Source organism: Haliotis rubra, unplaced genomic scaffold, assembly GCF_003918875.1.
Source record: "Haliotis rubra isolate DU_JTF1 unplaced genomic scaffold, ASM391887v1 Scf785, whole genome shotgun sequence".
In the NCBI taxonomy this organism is placed as follows: Eukaryota; Metazoa; Mollusca; class Gastropoda; order Lepetellida; family Haliotidae; genus Haliotis; species Haliotis rubra.
This window is the reverse complement of record NW_025767507.1, coordinates 465,748-491,290: the sequence shown is the minus strand read 5'-3', so window position 1 is coordinate 491,290 and position 25,543 is coordinate 465,748. Positions and strand designations below refer to the sequence as shown.

Genomic DNA, 25,543 nt, shown 5'->3' with positions numbered 1-25,543 from the left:
ATAATTGTGTTTTAATTATGTTTGATTTTTTGGTTGCATGTGACCTTTAAGTGCTGATGATGTAGTTGCACTTAATTTGAGGGATATCAAAGTGTCTGAGTAGATTGTCGAGGATTAACATAATAGCTAATATCCTGTTTTTCTATATATTTGGAGTTAGAAGTTTTTACTTCATCTTCTATTTCATGTCAGCTGGATAAAATATCTAGTTTATCATTTTTCTAAGCGAGTAATTGACTTATTGAAGAAGTTTCAGTGATTCCAATCCAAGAAAATATTTAGAAGGTTTTCCCCTGTTCAAACCATATAAGCTTTAGATCTTATCCATAATACCAGGCGTTTTTATCATTATTTATTTCTTCCAACCTGTGACTTAAAGTATCAAGTTCTTTCATTAATTCAGTTTAATTTCATGATACGGCTTGTTTGGTCCATTTTACCTGTAATTTCTTCTAATTGTTTACGTCACACTATTTTCCTCTTTCTGTCTTTCTCTTTTCTTATATGATGGGTATTTAGTTGTTTCTCCTTGTATCAATAGCAATAATGTTTCCAAAAAGAACAACTGATCGTCAATAGTAAATTCATTTTTCATTACGTATCTGTGTTTTCATATTGTGAACAACGTTTCTGAGATTATTAGTTTAACCATTGTGACATATTTTGATCTCTCAAAAGGGAGTTATTAAATTTCCAAAATCCTTTTCCACGGTCTATTTCATTTAGAGTAAAGGTAATTGATATAGGAGAGTGATCGATTTAAAACTAGCCTCTATTAGCGATATCTGTTATGGAGGGAATCATGTTGTGAAAGAAACCAAGAAATAGTCAAGCCTAGCCTGTTTCAATGGAGGTTAGTTTGCGCCATGTATATATTTTTCATGAGGAAATCTTTTCTCTCCATGGATCTACAAGATCAATTTAAGTCTTTTAATTTTAGTATTCTCTCTCTCGACTTTGGATTATTATGATGTTTTGTAGTTATCAATGGAATAATCTTGAACTACATTCCAGTCTCCACATACAAGTACATGATCACTTTTCAGTGAATGTATCATTGTGTCCAGTTTATCGAAGAAGTTTGGACTGTCAGCGTTTGGACCATATATATTGATTATAGTTGGTTTGTATTTATCTATTGTAATCTCTATGGCAACAATGTTGCCTTCATTATCTTTCTTCACATTATCAATTTTATAGTCTAATTAGTTTTGAAAATAAAATAGCTCGCCTCTAGAATTGCCTTTATGAGAACTAAAATAACAATTCTGACACTTAATCTTCTGTGACCTGTTTTCCATGTCTTCAGTGAAATGTACATCCTGCAAACAGTAGATTGAAGAGCGTTTCTTTTAAAAATCTGAACATTTCCTTACGTTTAACTTTGTCATTTAAGCCTCTACAGTTTAACGATGTAACTTTTATCATTATCCATAATAATATGTTAAATTGGAACATAAAGTTGGCGATGCAGCAAAGTTTTACACAATGTTATCTGACAGAACAAATTTCATTTTGTTACTGGTAACGTCATGTTGAAATGTAATGAAGAGTAGAAAAATATGCAACAAGAAAATTTCAGTAAAATAAAATGCCATATTCCTTTGGCGGATTGGAAGTGTACTTTCGTGTCGAATTACCCACCCGGATGACAGCTTTAACGTCAATTGTATACTTTAAAATGTGCTTAAATATGATGCTACTTACATTTATATTGCATGAAGTTAATCCATATTAATCCATATATGAAAAAGCAACACAAAAAAACAGTCACAAACAGAGTCATCCCAAATGAACAGAAGACCGATGCGATGTTCATACCAGGCGAATCGAGAATCTGCACGAAGTCCATCAGTAGCAGATACCTGTAGTCAACTATTTATATTTGTAAGAGAATTGAAGAGCGTTTGAAACTCAAAATCAAAGAAATGTAACAATTACTTAGGTCAAACAAAATAAGAAATATCTTATCAGCAGCAGAAAGCGGCTCTATTTGGTAAAAATATTTTGTGAGAATCATAAGTATATGACTATATATTAGAGTGCAAGTGGTTCATATCGTCAATAGAAGTTGTAGGAAGAACATTTCTGTCAACTTTGTTTACATCATGACTTGGGAGTTCATATTAGATGACTGTCACTGTGTGATTTTCAAAGTTTAATCATATTTCTTCCAAGTTGATGTAGGTTTTGTTGGATCTCCTCGTTTTGCAAGATGACCTCTGTGCCTAACACCCTTACTCTGGTCCAGAGGTTTTTCGATTCGAATAGTAATTAAAACTTGGCGTCCAAGGATTGCTTTCGTTGCTTCTTCATGAGAGCTGGTAGGTCGGTCTGAATACTAGAATTAGTACCTTTCAACAGCTTTCTGGCTCCATGTCTTGACGTCTCTGTCCGGACATATATATGAATGAAGGTAGCAATCATCGGCGATGGGGCAGAAGGCTTATTCTGGCGTTGATATTCAGATTTTGGTAACCTATGCCCGATCTTAAAATACATAGTGTCGGCTCGGTCCTCCACTGAACTTAAGCGATTTGGTGATGACCTTTCTCAATATTTCTAAAGCGTCTTCCTGCCAAGAGGTTCTCACGGGAATTCCATAAAACAATAGATTACTTTTCGGTCATGTATATCTTTTAGAAGTCACTTATTTCTCAAGAATCGACTTTTCTTTTTTTAGTTCAGCTATCTCGTTCACGAGAGAGAGTTCAAATCGTCGTCATGTTGCGAGACCGGCGTGCTCAACCCCCACTAACTGTTTGTTTAATGTCAGAAATTTCACTTTTAAGGGGAATCGATGGAAGCTTGAAGTTCTGTTTTGGAATTAGAAATTAAGCGCCCAGCCAACCTTTTCTGAGTTTTGGACAATTTCTTCCATGTTGGCTGTAGCGCGTGTTGCTCTGCTGTGACAGACATCCCCATGGTGCGTGTATTTTAATTGTTTTATCATGCGCGGTTTTTGAAATTGAAAAAAGTTTACCTTCAATACTTTGCCTTCCAATTGTAAGGTTTAGTTCATATACATTTGCCTGTTTTTCAGCAGTGTTTAGGCATAGCCATCCGTGGGGTAGCGAGGCGCCTCAAACCTTGCGACTTAATCTAGTTTCATGCGCAACTGGAATAATTAATTGAACATTTAATACTTTTAACAATATGACTGTCAGTGTGATGACATTGATTGAGAATTTGAACAACTGTGTTTTTCACTGTTTAAGTAACAATTTTAAGTAACAATACTAGAAAGAGAGGTTTAGTGTTTACTCTCATTGTTTCCCAGTACACTTTGAAAGTACAGTTTTCACTGTTGGCTTGCTTTGGAAAATCCACCCCATCTTAAGTTCATTTGTAAACTGATGCATTCCCTAATGTAGTATCAGTTTTTGCATTGTAGTATGACTTTGGCCTAAATACTGATATTTCCTCCCATCCCCCATTTTATCATTCTATGCCTAAGAATAGATGTTTTTTATTTTAAAAAGCCCTCAAGCCTAAACAATCCTAATAAATAGAATACATTTCAAGTGGGAGGTGGAACTCTTACCAATACTTGACCTCTTTTTACCTATGAGATCATAAACTCTTTGTGAGTGAAGGAGTTTTATGTCATGTTTGGATTGAATGGATTTTGCAGATACATGTACCAATTTTTGATGGGCAGCAGATTTTGCATTAAACAGAACCAGCTATATTGTATTGGTGAACCAATAACTGATTAACAGGCATGGGGCTGAGATGAAAGATTAATAATCTTTACAGGCCTAACCTGCAAGCCCGATCAACAAGAAGGCTAAAAACGATGAACAGCTAAGTACACATCACAGGGAACCCTGCTCCCGGTAGTAGTTCGTCAAGACAACTGCATTGTTTGACTTTCTTCTCAATCTGGCTTTCAGCATCGTCATTGCATAGATCTACTGGTGAGAGAACTGAAGCTGGTCATCCAATACTGTCGTTGTACTGACGTACATGACGCCAGCGTTCCAGACTGGTAGGAGTTGAGGATTCCAATATATCCACACCAGTGGAATCTGTCAGCACAGATCCAGAGTGAGATGAGATCTTCCAGTGGCCGAAGTGTCCCGGTGGCGAAGTGTACTCAGCTTTCATGAAGTTCCTTAAATGGGCATCACATATTGGTGTGCAGGACATGAAAAATGGAGAGTTGTTCATAGGACAATAGTATATTAACCCCAAGAGCTGGCATTGTTTAGTGACTTAATGACTTCCTGAAAACGAATGTGTCAGTAGTTGATAGGAAACAAGCATATCATTCCATAGATCTGCTTTAAATTCATCACTTTAGGAGATCAAGAATTGAGGTTGTTCAAGGACTTGTTATTTCCGATGGGGAGAATGAATCAGTTGTAGGAAACTATTATATCATTTGTAAGATCATCATTTAATCCTTCCATATGGAGGAAACAGAAGATCTGGATGTTTTACAGCCGTTTGTTGGGAGGGAAGATTCTCTGCAACAGTTATGGGGTCTGTGGAGCAGGTACCGCATTATTGGAGTGTTTGGCATGAGGTCTGTTGGAAAATCCAGAACAGTTGAAGAATTCATTCACCGTATGAAATCTGAACATCCATCCTCTGACTCAATTCATCACGTCCTGATAGATCTGAATGCTGTTAGCAGTCTACAGCGTTTTATTTTCCAAGTCAAAACAGCTTTCGGTTTCTTTGATGATGTCCAGATCGATGAAGTTGAACAGTTGGTGGGAAATATTCTGAGAAAGATGGAGAGTACTCCGTCTATATTTTATGTTGTCAACTTTGACAATGCTGAAGATGTGATAGAAAGTGAAGTGAAAGCAGACTTTGTGCTGACTTGTGGAATGCTGATTGAGAGATGTATGAGTTTGAAGATCGTCTTCACATCAACTGCCAAAGTGACCTTCCCAAGAGTGCGCCAGCATGTACTGCTGGATGGACCTGCCGCGCCTCTATCCCATGGCGATGGAGTGGCTCTGCTGCGCTTGATCACCCGAGTGTACAGTACGACCAAGGATTGATTGACAAGATTGTGGAACTGTGCATGGGTCTTCCCTTGGCAGTTCTTATGACAGGTAGGTTCAGCTGAGGGTTCTGTTAACTGAGAGTTATTTGAATATTTGACAGTGCACTGATTGTTAAGATGGAATATGTTACTTTGATGTCTGTCTGTCTGCTGTGTATATCTTACTGTCATCATGGTCTGCCTGTTTGTATTTCTGAATATCAGCAACCATTGACCTGTATCTTACTGTCAACATGGTCTGCCTGTTTGTATGTCTGAATATCAGCAACCATTGACCTGTATCTTACTGTCAACATAGTCTGCCTGTTTGTATGTCTGAATATCAGCAACCATTGACCTGTATCTTACTGTCAACATGGTCTGCCTGTTTGTATGTCTGAATATCAGCAACCATTGACCTGTATCTTACTGTCAACATGGTCTGCCTGTTTGTATGTCTGAATATCAGCAACCATTGACCTGTATCTTACTGTCAGCATGGTCTGCCTGTTTGTATGTCTGAATATCAGCAACCATTGACCTGTATCTTACTGTCAACATAGTCTGCCTGTTTGTATGTCTGAATATCAGCAACCATTGACCTGTATCCTACTGTCAACATGGTCTGCCTGTTTGTATGTCTGAATATCAGCAACCATTGACCTGTATCTTACTGTCAACATAGTCTGCCTGTTTGTATGTCTGAATATCAGCAACCATTGACCTGTATCTTACTGTCAACATGGTCTGCCTGTTTGTATGTCTGAATATCAGCAACCATTGACCTGTATCTTACTGTCATCATGGTCTGCCTGTTTGTATGTCTGAATATCAGCAACCATTGACCTGTATCTTACTGTCAACATGGTCTGCCTGTTTGTATGTCTGAATATCAGCAACCATTGACCTGTATCTTACTGTCAACATGGTCTGCCTGTTTGTATGTCTGAATATCAGCAACCATTGACCTGTATCTTACTGTCAACATGGTCTGCCTGTTTGTATGTCTGAATATCAGCAACCATTGACCTGTATCTTACTGTCAACATAGTCTGCCTGTTTGTATGTTCTGAATATCAGCAGCCATTGACCTGTATCTTACTGTCAACATGGTCTGCCTGTTTGTATGTCTGAATATCAGCAACCATTGACCTGTATCCTGCTACTGTCAACATAGTCTGCCTGTTTGTATGTCTGAATATCAGCAACCATTGACCTGTATCTTACTGTCAACATGGTCTGCCTGTTTGTATGTCTGAATATCAGCAACCATTGACCTGTATCTTACTGTCAACATGGTCTGCCTGTTTGTATGTCTGAATATCAGCAACCATTGACCTGTATCTTACTGTCAACATGGTCTGCCTGTTTGTATGTCTGAATATCAGCAACCATTGACCTGTATCCTACTGTCATCATGGTCTGCCTGTTTATATGTCTGAATATCAGCAACCATTGACCTGTATCTTACTGTCAACATGGTCTGCCTGTTTGTATGTCTGAATATCAGCAACCATTGACCTGTATCCTACTGTCAACATGGTCTGCCTGTTTGTATGTCTGAATATCAGCAACCATTGACCTGTATCTTACTGTCATCATGGTCTGCCTGTTTATATGTCTGAATATCAGCAACCATTGACCTGTATCTTACTGTCAACATGGTCTGCCTGTTTATATGTCTGAATATCAGCAACCATTGACCTGTATCTTACTGTCAACATAGTCTGCCTGTTTGTATGTCTGAATATCAGCAACCATTGACCTGTATCCTTACTGTCATCATGGTCTGCCTGTTTATATGTCTGAATATCAGCAACCATTGACCTGTATCTTACTGTCAACATGGTCTGCCTGTTTGTATGTTCTGAATATCAGCAACCATTGACCTGTATCCTACTGTCAACATAGTCTGCCTGTTTGTATGTCTGAATATCAGCAACCATTGACCTGTATCTTACTGTCATCATGGTCTGCCTGTTTATATGTCTGAATATCAGCAACCATTGACCTGTATCTTACTGTCAACATGGTCTGCCTGTTTGTATGTCTGAATATCAGCAACCATTGACCTGTATCTTACTGTCAACATGGTCTGCCTGTTTGTATGTCTGAATATCAGCAACCATTGACCTGTATCCTACTGTCATCATGGTCTGCCTGTTTGTATGTCTGAATATCAGCAACCATTGACCTGTATCTTACTGTCAACATGGTCTGCCTGTTTGTATGTCTGAATATCAGCAACCATTGACCTGTATCTTACTGTCATCATGGTCTGCCTGTTTGTATGTCTGAATATCAGCAACCATTGACCTGTATCCTACTGTCAACATGGTCTGCCTGTTTATATGTCTGAATATCAGCAACCATTGACCTGTATCTTACTGTCAACATGGTCTGCCTGTTTGTATGTCTGAATATCAGCAACCATTGACCTGTATCTTACTGTCAACATAGTCTGCCTGTTTGTATGTCTGAATATCAGCAACCATTGACCTGTATCTTACTGTCATCATGGTCTGCCTGTTTGTATGTCTGAATATCAGCAACCATTGACCTGTATCTTACTGTCAACATGGTCTGCCTGTTTGTATGTCTGAATATCAGCAACCATTGACCTGTATCTTACTGTCATCATGGTCTGCCTGTTTGTATGTCTGAATATCAGCAACCATTGACCTGTATCCTACTGTCAACATAGTCTGCCTGTTTGTATGTCTGAATATCAGCAACCATTGACCTGTATCTTACTGTCAACATGGTCTGCCTGTTTGTATGTCTGAATATCAGCAACCATTGACCTGTATCTTACTGTCAACATGGTCTGCCTGTTTGTATGTCTGAATATCAGCAACCATTGACCTGTATCTTACTGTCAACATGGTCTGCCTGTTTGTATGTCTGAATATCAGCAACCATTGACCTGTATCCTACTGTCATCATGGTCTGCCTGTTTATATGTCTGAATATCAGCAACCATTGACCTGTATCTTACTGTCAACATGGTCTGCCTGTTTGTATGTTCGAATATCAGCAACCATTGACCTGTATCTTACTGTCAACATGGTCTGCCTGTTTATATGTCTGAATATCAGCAACCATTGACCTGTATCTTACTGTCAACATGGTCTGCCTGTTTGTATGTCTGAATATCAGCAACCATTGACCTGTATCCTACTGTCAACATGGTCTGCCTGTTTGTATGTCTGAATATCAGCAACCATTGACCTGTATCTTACTGTCAACATGGTCTGCCTGTTTGTATGTCTGAATATCAGCAACCATTGACCTGTATCTTACTGTCAACATGGTCTGCCTGTTTATATGTCTGAATATCAGCAACCATTGACCTGTATCTTACTGTCAACATAGTCTGCCTGTTTGTATGTCTGAATATCAGCAACCATTGACCTGTATCTTACTGTCAACATAGTCTGCCTGTTTGTATGTCTGAATATCAGCAACCATTGACCTGTATCCTACTGTCATCATGGTCTGCCTGTTTGTATGTCTGAATATCAGCAACCATTGACCTGTATCTTACTGTCAACATGGTCTGCCTGTTTATATGTCTGAATATCAGCAACCATTGACCTGTATCCTACTGTCAACATGGTCTGCCTGTTTGTATGTCTGAATATCAGCAACCATTGACCTGTATCCTACTGTCATCATGGTCTGCCTGTTTGTATGTCTGAATATCAGCAACCATTGACCTGTATCTTACTGTCAACATGGTCTGCCTGTTTGTATGTCTGAATATCAGCAACCATTGACCTGTATCTTACTGTCAACATGGTCTGCCTGTTTGTATGTCTGAATATCAGCAACCATTGACCTGTATCTTACTGTCATCATGGTCTGCCTGTTTGTATGTCTGAATATCAGCAACCATTGACCTGTATCTTACTGTCAACATGGTCTGCCTGTTTGTATGTCTGAATATCAGCAACCATTGACCTGTATCCTACTGTCAACATAGTCTGCCTGTTTGTATGTCTGAATATCAGCAACCATTGACCTGTATCCTACTGTCATCATGGTCTGCCTGTTTAAATCTGAATATCAGCAACCATTGACCTGTATCCTACTGTCAACATGGTCTGCCTGTTTGTATGTCTGAATATCAGCAACCATTGACCTGTATCTTACTGTCAACATGGTCTGCCTGTTTGTATGTCTGAATATCAGCAACCATTGACCTGTATCTTACTGTCAACATGGTCTGCCTGTTTATATGTCTGAATATCAGCAACCATTGACTCTGTATCCTACCGTCAACATGGTCTGCCTGTTTGTATGTCTGAATATCAGCAACCATTGACCTGTATCTTACTGTCATCATGGTCTGCCTGTTTATATGTTCGAATATCAGCAACCATTGACCTGTATCTTACTGTCAACATAGTCTGCCTGTTTGTATGTCTGAATATCAGCAACCATTGACCTGTATCTTACTGTCATCATGGTCTGCCTGTTTATATGTCTGAATATCAGCAACCATTGACCTGTATCTTACTGTCAACATGGTCTGCCTGTTTGTATGTCTGAATATCAGCAACCATTGACCTGTATCTTACTGTCAACATAGTCTGCCTGTTTGTATGTCTGAATATCAGCAACCATTGACCTGTATCTTACTGTCAACATGGTCTGCCTGTTTGTATGTCTGAATATCAGCAACCATTGACCTGTATCTTACTGTCAACATGGTCTGCCTGTTTGTATGTCTGAATATCAGCAACCATTGACCTGTATCTTACTGTCAACATGGTCTGCCTGTTTGTATGTCTGAATATCAGCAACCATTGACCTGTATCTTACTGTCATCATGGTCTGCCTGTTTATATGTCTGAATATCAGCAACCATTGACCTGTATCCTACTGTCAACATGGTCTGCCTGTTTGTATGTCTGAATATCAGCAACCATTGACCTGTATCCTACTGTCAACATAGTCTGCCTGTTTGTATGTCTGAATATCAGCAACCATTGACCTGTATCTTACTGTCAACATGGTCTGCCTGTTTATGTAAGTCTGAATATCAGCAACCATTGACCTGTATCTTACTGTCATCATGGTCTGCCTGTTTAAATGTCTGAATATCAGCAACCATTGACCTGTATCCTACTGTCAACATGGTCTGCCTGTTTGTATGTCTGAATATCAGCAACCATTGACCTGTATCCTACTGTCAACATAGTCTGCCTGTTTGTATGTCTGAATATCAGCAACCATTGACCTGTATCTTACTGTCATCATGGTCTGCCTGTTTAAATGTCTGAATATCAGCAACCATTGACCTGTATCTTACTGTCAACATGGTCTGCCTGTTTGTATGTCTGAATATCAGCAACCATTGACCTGTATCCTACTGTCAACATAGTCTGCCTGTTTGTATGTCTGAATATCAGCAACCATTGACCTGTATCTTACTGTCAACATGGTCTGCCTGTTTGTATGTCTGAATATCAGCAACCATTGACCTGTATCTTACTGTCAACATGGTCTGCCTGTTTGTATGTCTGAATATCAGCAACCATTGACCTGTATCTTACTGTCATCATGGTCTGCCTGTTTGTATGTCTGAATATCAGCAACCATTGACCTGTATCTTACTGTCAACATGGTCTGCCTGTTTGTATGTCTGAATATCAGCAACCATTGACCTGTATCTTACTGTCAACATGGTCTGCCTGTTTATATGTCTGAATATCAGCAACCATTGACCTGTATCCTACTGTCATCATAGTCTGCCTGTTTGTATGTCTGAATATCAGCAACCATTGACCTGTATCCTACTGTCATCATGGTCTGCCTGTTTATATGTCTGAATATCAGCAACCATTGACCTGTATCTTACTGTCAACATGGTCTGCCTGTTTGTATGTCTGAATATCAGCAACCATTGACCTGTATCTTACTGTCAACATGGTCTGCCTGTTTGTATGTCTGAATATCAGCAACCATTGACCTGTATCTGACTGTCAACATGGTCTGCCTGTTTGTATGTCTGAATATCAGCAACCATTGACCTGTATCTTACTGTCAACATGGTCTGCCTGTTTGTATGTCTGAATATCAGCAACCATTGACCTGTATCTTACTGTCAACATAGTCTGCCTGTTTGTATGTCTGAATATCAGCAACCATTGACCTGTATCTTACTGTCAACATGGTCTGCCTGTTTGTATGTCTGAATATCAGCAACCATTGACCTGTATCCTACTGTCAACATGGTCTGCCTGTTTATATGTCTGAATATCAGCAACCATTGACCTGTATCTTACTGTCAACATAGTCTGCCTGTTTGTATGTCTGAATATCAGCAACCATTGACCTGTATCTTACTGTCAACATGGTCTGCCTGTTTATATGTCTAAATATCAGCAACCATTGTTTTTATCCTACTGTCAACATGGTCTGCCTGTTTATATGTCTGAATATCAGCAACCATTGACCTGTATCTTACTGTCAACATAGTCTGCCTGTTTGTATGTCTGAATATCAGCAACCATTGACCTGTATCTTACTGTCAACATAGTCTGCCTGTTTGTATGTCTGAATATCAGCAACCATTGACCTGTATCTTACTGTCAACATGGTCTGCCTGTTTATATGTCTAAATATCAGCAACCATTGTTTTTTCTTTCTTTATCTATGCATCTTAATGGATGTGCTGCGGTATATTTCTCTCTCTCTCTCTCTCTCTCTCTCTCTGTATGTGTCTTTAGCCATGTGTCTGAATGGCTTGGTCTGTGTATTTGTCTGTCTGTTCATTCAAATGTCTGAAGAGATGAGCATCATTGTATTTGTCTGTGTTAATTAATATGTCTGAATGGCTGGGCAACAGTGAATCTGTGCCTGTCTGTCTGTCTGTCATCATGTGTCTGAATAGCTAGGCTGAAGTGAATTTGTCTGTTCTTTGGAGTCTATATTCACGTTTAATTTGCATAGCGACAAGAAATATATATCATCAAAGAGAATTTACATTTGAAAGTAATCATGTATTATCTTGTAACTATTAGCAGTTTGTGAATTTTTGGTAATATTTGACTCTCAATTGGTTTCAGGCTCAGAGCTGGAGATAGACAATCATTTCCTGACTCCAGACCAGATGGTGGACATCTTAACCCAGAGTCGACTGGAGGCTTGTGATGATGACTCAGGTGACAGAGCATTTCTTCCTCATTGTCTGAATGTCGAAACAGGCTTCACAGTTCTATATAGTACTTAAAGTTTGCATAGAAGCACCACTTCAAAAGGTGGTGCTTCAGATTGTATGCATCTGCTGAAAAGGCCAAATGTCCACTGTCCACTGTCATGTGGCACACAATATCAAATACGACATGTGATTAATAATCAATCTGATGACACTGTGACACTGTTTCCATGACTGCTTGCCTCTGTCCATTCAGCATGGAATAGAGGTCAAATAGGGGTTACGTCGTCATTGTGTACCGGGATATTTCAATCTCTTTTTGCCCTGTCCTTCTGGCAACTCCAGATAGCCTTCTAACAATGCCCTGTCCTTCTGGCAACTCCATATAGTCTTCTAACAATGCCCTGTCCTTCTGGCAACTCCATATAGTCTTCTAACAATGCCCTGTCCTTCTGGCAACTCCAGATAGTCATCTAACAATGCCCTGTCCTTCTGGCAACTCCAGATAGCCTTCTAACAATGCCCTGTCCTTCTGGCAACTCCAGATAGTCATCTAACAATGCCCTGTCCTTCTGGCAACCCTAGATAGCCTTTTAACAATGCCCTGTCCTTCTGGTAACTCCAGATAGCTCTTCTAACAATGCCATGTCCATCTGGCAACTCTAGATAGTCTTCTAACAATGCCCTGTCCTTCTGGCAACTCCAGATAGTCATCTAACAATGCCCCTGTCCTTCTGGCAACTCCATATAGCCTTCTAACAATGCCCTGTCCTTCTGGCAACTCCAGATAGTCATCTAACAATGCCCTGTCCTTCTGGCAACTCCAGATAGCCTTCTAACAATGCCCTGTCCTTCTGGCAACTCCAGATAGTCATCTAACAATGCCCTGTCCTTCTGGCAACCCTAGATAGCCTTCTAACAATGCCCTGTCCTTCTGGCAACTCCAGATAGCCTTCTAACAATGCCATGTCCATCTGGCAACTCTAGATAGTCTTCTAACAATGCCCTGTCCTTCTGGCAGCTCCAGATAGCCTTCTACCAATGCCCTGTCCATCTTGCCCTGACTGATGTCCGTTGGTGCCAGGAAACAACAATGGTATCTGAAAGTTTATTTTATTCATACCTCGTAACTAGAATTCAAGGGTTGGCCGGGTAATCGGAACCACAAAAAAAAAATTAGGCCTCAATACACTTATTTGGAGCATTAATCATCAGTGCCAAGCTGTAATGGCATCAGGTGGATCAGATACATGCTACTGAGAGTTGTTTGGGGAATACAAATATATTCTGTGATTATCTGATGTTTCAGTTTGGTCAGATACTCTCATATTGACAGGTGATCAGACTGATTAGTGATCATGTTGTACTAAAAAGTAGTCTCCGCAAAAGTAGAGTGGTCATGTTGGTCATTAGTGGTATAGTATGACCAGAAATTATTGAGAATTTTAGGAATATGTTTATTTGGATTTCTAGTATAAACAACCTTGACCAGCTATCAAGTGCTTGGTTTCATTCAAGAGAGACAACTCCGTTAATCCTTTTTCATTAGTTTGTGAAGAGTTATCCCCCTTTGTTTACTTGCTAGCAGACGACATTTTCAGTGATCCTCAGTATGGATGATTTAGAGAAGAGGAAGTTGATTTTACAGTATTACAACAAGGACATCGGATCAACTAAAGTGATTTCAAGTAGAACAGGCCTCACTTTTTCCACTGTTTATCGTGTTTTGAAAAATATTGCAAATGGATATGGCATTGAGCACCAGGGAGGCGCAGGTAGGCTCAGAAAATTGACTGTCGGTGACAGGAGGTGGCTTGGTATTCTTGTTTCTAAAAACAAACGAAGGAGTTTAGAAAACTTAAGGCTGGATATGATTGATAGAGGAACTGTGGCTGTCTGTTAGATGACAATTAGAACTGAGCTGCATGCAATGGGTTGGCAGAAAAGTCGAGGAAGTCCATCACCGATCATGAAACCTGAACAAAAGGAGCGAAGGTTGAACTGGTGCTTACAGCATAGAAATTTTAACTGGGACAAAGTGATTTTCTCAGGTGAAAGTTCTGTGTGGCTGTTTCCTAATACACTGAAATTCTGGACCAAACAAACTGAAAAAAACCTTTGTATCAGTGCCCCAAAGTACAGTCCGAAATTTAACGCAGGGGTGGCATATCTGTGTTAGGGCAACGCTCTCTGTGTATTTGAAGGGAATATGAACAGTGAGCTGCATACACAGATATTCTCGAGGGACATTTACTTCCATCTTCTCACATGTTCTATGGAAATTTTTGAATTTTCCAGCAGGACAACGACCCAAAACATCGTTCAAAGCATTCACAGGCCTGGTTTCGGACCCAAAATATGACATTATTAGATTGGCCAAGCTATAGCCCTGACCTAAATCCAATAGAAAATGTTTGGGGACTTATGAAGGAAAGTGTCAATAAGAAAAATCTGACAAATATTGCTGAAATGAAAGAAGAGGTGGTCCGATATTGGGACAGCATGGACCATGACTTTCTAACTTCTTTGATCAGTAGTATGCCCCGCCGCATTGAAGCCTGCATTGCTGCCCATGGTGACTTGACAAAATACTAACTGTTCACCTGTCTTTGTATCTGGAGTTATGTTCTGCTAATATTCACATTTAATACGTGAGTAATGAGTGAAATAAATATTAAAAATTTACAATCTTTAAATTCTCAATAATTTCTGGTTGTCATGAATATTCCATGCTTGCCACACGAGCTGTGTGGCTCATTGTGTGCCTCCAAAGGTGTGGCATGATGCATGTGCCTTGTCACTGGTTTGTGTGGCCCAGGGTGGCGTTATACAAACAAACTTAGAGCTAAGGTGACGGTCACTCCCATACCTTAACATAGACATGGTAGTCTTAGCGCTAAGGTGACGGTAACTCCCATACCTTAACATGGACAAGGTAGTCTTAGTGCTAAGGTGACGGTAACTCCCATACCTTAACATGGACAAGGTAGTCTTAGCACTAAGGTGACAGTAACTCCCATACCTTAACATGGACAAGGTAGTCTTAGCTCTAAGGTGACGGTAACTCCCATACCTTAACATGGACTTAAGGTAGTCTTAGCACTAAGGTGACAGTAACTCCCATACCTTAACATGGACAAGGTAGTCTTAGCTTAAGGTGACAGTAACTCCCATACCTTAACATGGACTTAAGGTAGTCTTAGCACTAAGGTGACAGTAACTCCCATACCTTAACATAGACATGGTAGTCTTACCGCTAAGGTGACGGTAACTCCCATACCTTAACATGGACTTAAGGTAGTCTTAGCACTAAGGTGACGGTAACTCCCATACCTTAACATGGACAAGGTAGTCTTAGCTTAAGGTGACGGTAACTCCCATACCTTAACATGGACTTAAGGTAGTCTTAGCACTAAGGTGACAGTAACTCCCATACCTTAACATGGACAAGGTAGTCTTAGCACTAAGGTGACGTAACTCCCATACCTTAACATGGACAAGGTAGTCTTAGCACTAAGGTGACAGTAACTCCCATACCTTAACATGGACAAGGTAGTCTTAGCACTAAGGTGACAGTAACTCCCATACCTTAACATGGACAAGGTAGTCTTAGCACTAAGGTGACGTAACTCCCATACCTTAACATGGACAAGGTAGTCTTAGCACTAAGGTGACAGTAACTCCCATACCTTAACATGGACAAGGTAGTCTTAGCTTAAGGTGACGGTAACTCCCATACCTTAACATGGACAAGGTAGTCTTAGCACTAAGGTGACAGTAACTCCCATACCTTAACATGGACAAGGTAGTCTTAGCACTAAGGTGACAGTAACTCCCATACCTTAACATAGACAAGGTAGTCTTAGCACTAAGGTGACAGTAACTCCCATACCTTAACATAGACAAGGTAGTCTTAGCACTAAGGTGACAGTAACTCCCATACCTTAACATGGACAAGGTAGTCTTAGTGCTAAGGTGACGGTAACTCCCATACCTTAACATGGACAAGGTAGTCTTAGCGCTAAGGTGACAGTAACTCCCATACCTTAACATAGACAAGGTAGTCTTAGCACTAAGGTGACAGTAACTCCCATACCTTAACATGGACAAGGTAGTCTTAGCACTAAGGTGACAGTAACTCCCATACCTTAACATGGACAAGGTAGTCTTAGCACTAAGGTGACAGTAACTTCCATACCTTAACATAAACAAGGTAGTCTTAGCACTTAGGTGACAGTAACTCCCATACCTTAACATGGACTTAAGGTAGTCTTAGCACTAAGGTGACAGTAACTCCCATACCTTAACATGGAAAAGGTAGTCTTAGCACTAAGGTGACGGTCACTCCCATACCTTAACATGGACAAGGTAGTCTTAGCGCTAAGGTGACAGTAACTCCCATACCTTAACATGGACAAGGTAGTCTTAGCACTAAGGTGACAGTAACTCCCATACCTTAACATGGACAAGGTAGTCTTAGCACTAAGGTGACGGTAACTCCCATACCTTAACATGGACAAGGTAGTCTTAGCACTAAGGTGACAGTAACTCCCATACCTTAACATGGACAAGGTAGTCTTAGCACTAAGGTGACAGGAACTCCCATACCTTAACATGGACAAGGTAGTCTTAGCTTAAGGTGACAGTAACTCCCATACCTTAACATGGACAAGGTAGTCTTAGCTTAAGGTGATGGTAACTCCCATACCTTACTATGGACAAGGTGGTCTTAGCACTAAGGTGACGGTAACTCCCATACCTTAACATGGACAAGGTAGTCTTAGCACTAAGGTGACGGTAACTCCCATACCTTAACATGGACAAGGTAGTCTTAGCACTAAGGTGACAGTAACTCCCATACCTTAACATGGACAAGGTAGTCTTAGCACTAAGGTGACGGTAACTCCCATACCTTAACATGGACAAGGTAGTCTTAGCACTAAGGTGACGGTAACTCCCATACCTTAACATGGACAAGGTAGTCTTAGCACTAAGGTGACAGTAACTCCCATACCTTAACATGGACAAGGTAGTCTTAGCACTAAGGTGACAGTAACTCCCATACCTTACTATGGACAAGGTAGTCTTAGCGCTAAGGTGACAGTAACCCCCATACCTTAACATGGACAAGGTAGTCTTAGCACTAAGGTGACAGTAACTCCCATACCTTAACATGGACAAGGTAGTCTTAGCACTAAGGTGACAGTAACTCCCATACCTTACTATGGACAAGGTGGTCTTAGCACTAAGGTGACGGTAACTCCAATACCTTAACATGGACAAGGTAGTCTTAGCACTAAGGTGACAGTAACTCCCATACCTTAACATAGACAAGGTAGTCTTAGCACTAAGGTGACAGTAACTCCCATACCTTAACATGGACAAGGTAGTCTTAGCACTAAGGTGACAGTAACTCCCATACCTTAACATGGACAAGGTAGTCTTAGCACTAAGGTGACAGTAACTCCCATACCTTAACATGGACAAGGTAGTCTTAGCACTAAGGTGACAGTAACTCCCATACCTTACTATGGACAAGGTGGTCTTAGCACTAAGGTGACGGTAACTCCCATACCTTAACATGGACAAGGTAGTCTTAGCACTAAGGTGACAGTAACTCCCATACCTTACTATGGACAAGGTAGTCTTAGCACTAAGGTGACAGTAACTCCCATACCTTAACATGGACAAGGTAGTCTTAGCTCTAAGGTGACAGTAACTCCCATACCTTACTATGGACAAGGTAGTCTTAGCACTAAGGTGACAGTAACTCCCATACCTTAACATGGACAAGGTAGTCTTAGCACTAAGGTGACAGTAACTCCCATACCTTAACATGGACAAGGTAGTCTTAGCACTAAGGTGACGGTAACTCCCATACCTTAACATAGACAAGGTAGTCTTAGCACTATGGTGACAGTAACTCCCATACCTTAACATGGACAAGGTAGTCTTAGCACTAAGGTGACAGTAACTCCCATACCTTAACATGGACAAGGTAGTCTTAGCACTAAGGTGACAGTAACTCCCATACCTTAACATGGACAAGGTAGTCTTAGCACTAAGGTGACAGTAACTCCCATACCTTAACATGGACAAGGTAGTCTTAGCACTAAGGTGACGGTAACTCCCATACCTTAACATGGACAAGGTAGTCTTAGCACTAAGGTGACAGTAACTCCCATACCTTAACATAGACAAGGTAGTCTTAGCACTAAGGTGACAGTAACTCCCATACCTTAACATGGACAAGGTAGTCTTAGCACTAAGGTGACGGTCACCCAATACCTTAACATGGACAAGGTAGTCTTAGTGCTAAGGTGACGGTCACTCCAATACCTTAACATGGACAAGGTAGTCTTAGTGCTAAGGTGACGGTTACTCCCATACCTTAACATAGACAAGGTAGTCTTAGCACTAAGGTGACAGTAACTCCCATACCTTAACATAGACAAGGTAGTCTTAGCACTAAGGTGACAGTAACTCCCATACCTTAACATAGACAAGGTAGTCTTAGCTTAAGGTGACAGTAACTCCCATACCTTAACATGGACAAGGTAGTCTTAGCACTAAGGTGACGGTAACTCCCATACCTTAACATGGACAAGGTAGTCTTAGCACTAAGGTGACGGTAACTCCCATACCTTAACATAAACAAGGTAGTCTTAGCACTAAGGTGACAGTAACTCCCATACCTTAACATGGACAAGGTAGTCTTAGCACTAAGGTGACAGTAACTCCCATACCTTAACATGGACAAGGTAGTCTTAGCACTAAGGTGACAGTAACTCCCATACCTTAACATGGACAAGGTAGTCTTAGCACTAAAGTGACAGTAACTCCCATTCCTTAACATAGACAAGGTAGTCTTAGCTTAAGGTGACGGTAACTCCCATACCTTAACATGGACAAGGTAGTCTTAGCACTAAGGTGACAGTAACTCCCATACCTTAACATGGACAAGGTAGTCTTAGCACTAAGGTGACAGTAACTCCCATACCTTAACATGGACAAGGTAGTCTTAGCACTAAGGTGACAGTAACTCCCATACCTTAACATGGACAAGGTAGTTTTAGCGATAAGGTTGTTTTGTACAACAGCACCCAGATCAGCATTTCCAGATTGCCATGATGTAGCTGGAGCACTACAGCATGCACTCACTCACTCACCCTAATGACATTTCAGATGGCACGCAGGTCCGCCTTGAGGCCTGGAGTAGAGACTGCAGCTACGCAGAAGAGGAACAGATCGGTGAGACTGGTCCCTAGCCCCCTGAAGTATTTGACTAGCCCATGTGCCCCAAACCAGCACATGTGCCCCTAGCTAACTGATGTGTGTTTAGCTCAAGTGTTTAAGTGGCATGTATAAGTGATACATAAGAGAAATGCACTGTGCTTTATAACTTTCATACGCCTGATGAAGGAGTAAGGATATACTCCGAAACATTTTGTTCTTCATAATAAAGAAGTTGACATCCATAAAAACCCTCTTCCTTAATATGTTTATAGCTCGTGTGTCCCTAGCCAGTTCATGTCCCAGCTAGATCATGTGTTCCCAGTTAGATCATATGTCACAGCTAGATCCTGTGTTCTCAGTTAGATCATGTGTCATAGCTAGATCATGTGTTCCCAGTTAGATCATGTGTCCAGGTAGATCATGGGTCATAGCTAGATCATGTGTTCCCAGTCACCTCACATGTTCCCATTTAGTTCATGTTTCCCAGCTAGATCATGTGTTCCCAGTTAGTTCATGTGTCATAGCTAGATCATGTGTTCCCAGTTAGATCATGTGTCATAGCTAGATCATGTGTTCCCAGTTAGTTCATGTGTCCCAGCTAGATCTTGTGTTTCAGGAGTGTAGATATCCACCTTTTATTTTTGAGAAAGTGAACATCTTTGGCAAATTGTAAGATTACCTAAAAACAATTATTATGTTCTCTTTCTCTTTGGATTGGTCATGCCATCATTTTCTCTACAAAGCTAATAGACTAGTGAGTAGATATTTTCTATTTTTCACTGCAGGTGCTTTTATAGGGAATCTGGAGAGCAAATGAAGCGTTATCTTTCCTGAGGTGTACAATACTTGCAGTTATTGCATGGTTGAAATCTCTGAATGTCTGTTGACAGGGCCAGTGTACAGGAACTTTATCAGAAGGTTGTCCGAGGTGTTCCGACAAAGACTGGCTGTGTTGGGATATATCCCAGGCTCCTTCACTACTGGACATGCTCAGCGTATGCTGGGTAAGTTGGGGGTTGTCTATGGCGCTCCTAAACATACCCCTATGTATCCATTTGTTTGAATACAGTCTGGAGTTCTAGCATTCCTGGACCTGGTGTCAGGTCCCTGTGTGACTGAATGCTGGTGTCTGGGTGTCTGATGGCAGGTTTCTGGGTGTTGGATAGCAGGTGTCTGGGTGTTGGAAGGCAGGTGTCTGGGTGTTGGATGGCAGGTGTCTGGGTGTTGGATGGCAGGTGTCGGATGGCTGGTGTCAGGGTGTTGGATGGCAGGTGTCTGGGTGTTGTGTGTGTGCTATCAGATTGGGAGCCCCAGTTGTTTGGTTCTAGAGCATTGTGTGTGTGCAATAAGATTCTGAACCCAGGGTATTTGGTATCATTAATAGAAGCCTTTCAAGGAATGTCCTACTCTTCATTATGTTAACATTTTATCTTGTAGATGAGACCTCCCTTCAATCTGTGAAAGACAGGACACTGTCTCCTCTGATGCGTCGACACATGGTGCAGTTTGATGCACCACAACGCAGATACAACATCCACGGTATCCTCAAGGACTGTCTGGAGGTGTACTTCAGCATAGAGAACCTTACAGGTGAGATAACCAGACACAAGAACTGTCTGTAGAGAACCTTACAGGTGAGATGACCAGACACAAGGACTGTCTGTAGAGAACCTTACAGGTGAGATGACCAGACACAAGGACTGTCTGTAGAGAATCTTACAGGTGAGATAACCAGACACACTGACTGTCTGTAGAGAATCTTACAGGTGAGATAACCAGACACAAGGACTGTCTGTAGAGAACCTTACAGGTGAGATACCCAGACACAAGGACTGTCTGTAGAGAACCTTACAGGTGAGATAACCAGACACAGGAGGACTGTCTGTAGAGAATCTTACAGGTGAGATACCCAGACACAAGGACTGTCTGTAGAGAACCTTATAGGTGAGATAACCAGACACAAGGACTGTCTGTAGAGAACCCACAGGTGAGATACCCAGACACAAGGACTGTCTGTAGAGAACCTTACAGGTGAGATAACCAGACACAAGGACTGTCTGTAGAGAATCTTACAGGTGAGATAACCAGACACAAGGACTGTCTGTAGAGAACCTTACAGGTGAGATGACCAGACACAAGGACTGTCTGTAGAGAACCTTACAGACACAAGGACTGTCTGTAGTGAGATAACCAGACACAAGGGACTGTCTGTAGAGATCCTTACAGGTGAGATGACGAGACACAAGGACTGTCTGTAGAGAACCTTACAGGTGAGATAACCAGACACATTGACTGTCTGTAGAGAACTTTACAGGTGACATAACCAGACACAAGGACTGTCTGTAGAGATCCTTACAGATGAGATAACCAGACACAAGGACTGTCTGTAGAGATCCTTACAGGTGAGATAACCAGACACACTGACTGTCTGTAGAGATCCTTACAGGTGAGATAACCAAACACACTGACTGTCTGTAGAGAACCTTACAGGTGAGATAACCAGACACAAGGACTGTCTGTAGAGAACTTTACAGGTGAGATAACCAGACACAAGGACTGTCTGTAGAGATCCTTACAGGTGAGATAACCAGACACAAGGACTGTCTGTAGAGATCCTTACAGGTGAGATAACCAGACACACTGACTGTCTGTAGAGAACCTTACAGGTGAGATAACCAGACACAAGGACTGTCTGTAGAGAACTTTACAGGTGAGATAACCAGACACAAGGACTGTCATTAGAGATCCTTACAGGTGAGATAACCAGACACAAGGACTGTCATTAGAGATCCTTACAGGTGAGATAACCAGTCACAAGGACTGTCTGTAGAGAACCTTACAGGTGAGATAACCAGACACACTGACTGTCTGTAGAGAACTTTACAGGTGAGATGACCAGACACAAGGACTGTCTGTAGAGAACCTTACAGGTGAGATAACCAGACACAAGGACTGTCTGTAGAGAACCTTACAGGTGAGATAACCAGACACAAGGACTTTCTGTAGAGAACCTTACAGGTGAGATAACCAGACACAAGGACTGTCTGTAGAGAACTTTACAGGTGAGATAACCAGACACAAGGACTGTCTGTAGAGAACCTTACAGGTGACATATATAGAAAGAAAACTTAAAAATGTCCCGTGTAATTCTGTATTTATGAAATGAGTGATTTGCTTGGTATCTAACGAGCGAAAGCAAGTCAGATACCAATACCATTCACGAGTTTCATAAATATGGTATTACACAGTACATTGTTTAGTATTTTCTATATTACTCACCCAACTCTAACAAATTAATATCTGAGAATTAAACTGAGAGAACGAGTGCATTATGCCGTTATAACGGGGTCACATGTATGATTACAGTTGATTTATGATTGTCAATCATAAGTGAGTACTATGTTATATTTGATCACTTTCTCAAAGGCATTCTGTGGTAATGCATAAAAGTACTGCTAAATCACCACGTGAGTGCTAAAAATATATTGACGTAACATGAAACATAGGGAATTTACATGGCATGAAATAAATGAAATATGTCATCAATAAACAAACAGATATGTTGATTAATACCAGGTATTACTTTCAAGGCTTTATGTAATTTGATGCTAATGATTGGGACATAGCATGTGATTTGCGATCATGGATCTTTCAGATGTGCGGCGCCGCTACTGCCAGACCTTCAGTGAGGTGATGAATCAGCTGTCGCGGAAGCTGGGCACCAAGGACTACACTGAAGCTGTTGCTGACCTGGCCGTAGAACATCCCAACCTTCAAAAGCTCATGATGGATGTCAGGCATTCGAACCAAGAGACATACCCCGTCTATATTCAGATGGTGGAATCCTCTTCAGAAGTTATTCAAAACTTTTTTGGAGGTGTGTGAAATTGATGGTACAATGTGTGACCTTGCTGACCAACATGGGGATTGATGGTATGATGTGTGACCTAGCTGACCAACATGGGGATTGATGGTATGATGTGTGACCTAGCTGACCAACATGGGGATTGATGGTACAATGTGTGACCTAGCTGACCAACATGGGGATTGATGGTACAATGTGTGACCTAGCTGACCAACATGGGGATTGATGGTATGATGTGTGACCTAGCTGACAAACATGGGGATTGATGGTATGATGTGTGACCTTGCTGACAAACATGGGGATTGATGGTACAATGTGTGACCTAGCTGACCAGCATAGGGATTGATGGTACAATGTGTGACCTAGCTGACCAACATGGGGATTGATGGTACAATGTGTGACCTAGCTGACCAGCATAGGGATTGATGTTATAATATTGGACCTTGCTGACCAGCATAGGGATTGATGGTACGATGTGTGACCTAGCTGACCAACATAGGGATTGATGGTATGATGTGTGACGTAGCTGACCAACATGGGGATTGATGGTACAATGTGTGACCTAGAGGACCAACATAGGGATTGATGGTATGATGTGTGACCTAGCTGACCAACATGGGGATTGATGGTACGATGTGTGACCTTGCTGACCAACATAGGGATTGATGGTACGATGTGTGACCTATAGCTGACCAACATGGGGATTGATGGTACAATGTGTGACCTTGCTGACCAGCATAGGGATTGATGGTATGATGTGTGACCTAGCTGACCAACATAGGGATTGATGGTACAATGTGTGACCTTGCTGACCAACATGGGGATTGATGGTACAATGTGTGACCTAGCTGACCAACATAGGGATTGATGGTACAATGTGTGACCTAGCTGACCAGCATAGGGATTGATGTTATAATATTGGACCTTGCTGACCAACATAGGGATTGATGGTACGATGTGTGACCTAGCTGACCAACATGGGGATTGATGGTACGATGTGTGACCTAGCTGACCAACATGGGGATTGATGGTACAATGTGTGACCTAGCTGACCTACATATTGGATTGATGGTACGATGTGTAACCTAGCTGACCAACATGGGAATAGATGGTACGATGTCTGACCTAGCGGACCAACATGGGAATAGATGGTACAATGTGTGACCTAGCTGACCAACATGGGGATTGATGGTACGATGTGTGACCTTGCTGACCAATATAGGGATTGATGGTACGATGTGTGACCTATAACTGACCAACATGGGGATTGATGGTACAATGTGTGACCTTGCTGACCAGCATAGGGATTGATGGTACAATGTGTGACCTAGCTGACCAACATGGGGATTGATGGTATGATGTGTGACCTAGCTGACCAACATGGGGATTGATGGTATGATGTGTGACCTTGCTGACCAACATGGGGATTGATGGTACAATGTGTGACCTAGCTGACCAACATGGGGATTGATGGTATGATGTGTGACCTAGCTGACCAACATAGGGATTGATGGTACAATGTGTGACCTAGCTGACCAACATGGGGATTGATGGTACAATGTGTGACCTAGCTGACCAGCATAGGGATTGATGTTATAATATTGGACCTTGCTGACCAGCATAGGGATTGATGGTACGATGTGTGACCTAGCTGACCAACATAGGGATTGATGGTATGATGTGTGACCTAGCTGACCAACATGGGGATTGATGGTACAATGTGTGACCTAGCTGACCAACATAGGGATTGATGGTATGATGTGTGACCTAGCTGACCAACATGGGGATTGATGGTACGATGTGTGACCTATAGCTGACCAACATAGGTATTGATGGTACAATGTGTGACCTTGCTGACCAGCATAGGGATTGATGGTACAATGTGTGACCTAGCTGACCAACATAGGGATTGATGGTACAATGTGTGACCTAGCTGACCAACATAGGGATTGATGGTACAATGTGTGACCTAGCTGACCAACATAGGGATTGATGGTACAATGTGTGACCTTGCTGACCAACATAGGGATTGATGGTACAATGTGTGACCTAGCTGACCAACATAGGGATTGATGGTACAATGTGTGACCTAGCTGACCAACATAGGGGATTGATGGTACGATGTGTGACCTAGCTGACCAACATAGGGATTGATGGTACGATGTGTGACCTATAACTGACCAACATAGGGATTGATGGTACAATGTGTGACCTATAGCTGACCAACATAGGGATTGATGGTACAATGTGTGACCTAGCTGACCAACATGGGGAT

General features: G+C 41.4%; 1 protein-coding gene across 1 annotated transcript in view; it reads left to right on the top strand.

The window, feature by feature from the left end:
* Window positions 1-4,855: 4,855 nt before the first annotated feature.
* Window positions 4,856-25,543, top strand: part of LOC124261025 (kinesin light chain 4-like) — a 28,395-nt gene continuing 7,707 nt past the window's right edge. Inside the window, exons 1-6 of the mRNA XM_046695340.1 lie at window positions 4,856-5,072; window positions 12,079-12,174; window positions 19,353-19,418; window positions 20,294-20,407; window positions 20,841-20,993; window positions 23,059-23,280. Coding sequence (XP_046551296.1) covers window positions 4,856-5,072; window positions 12,079-12,174; window positions 19,353-19,418; window positions 20,294-20,407; window positions 20,841-20,993; window positions 23,059-23,280 — 868 coding nt within the window. The remainder of the gene's footprint in view (window positions 5,073-12,078; window positions 12,175-19,352; window positions 19,419-20,293; window positions 20,408-20,840; window positions 20,994-23,058; window positions 23,281-25,543) is intronic.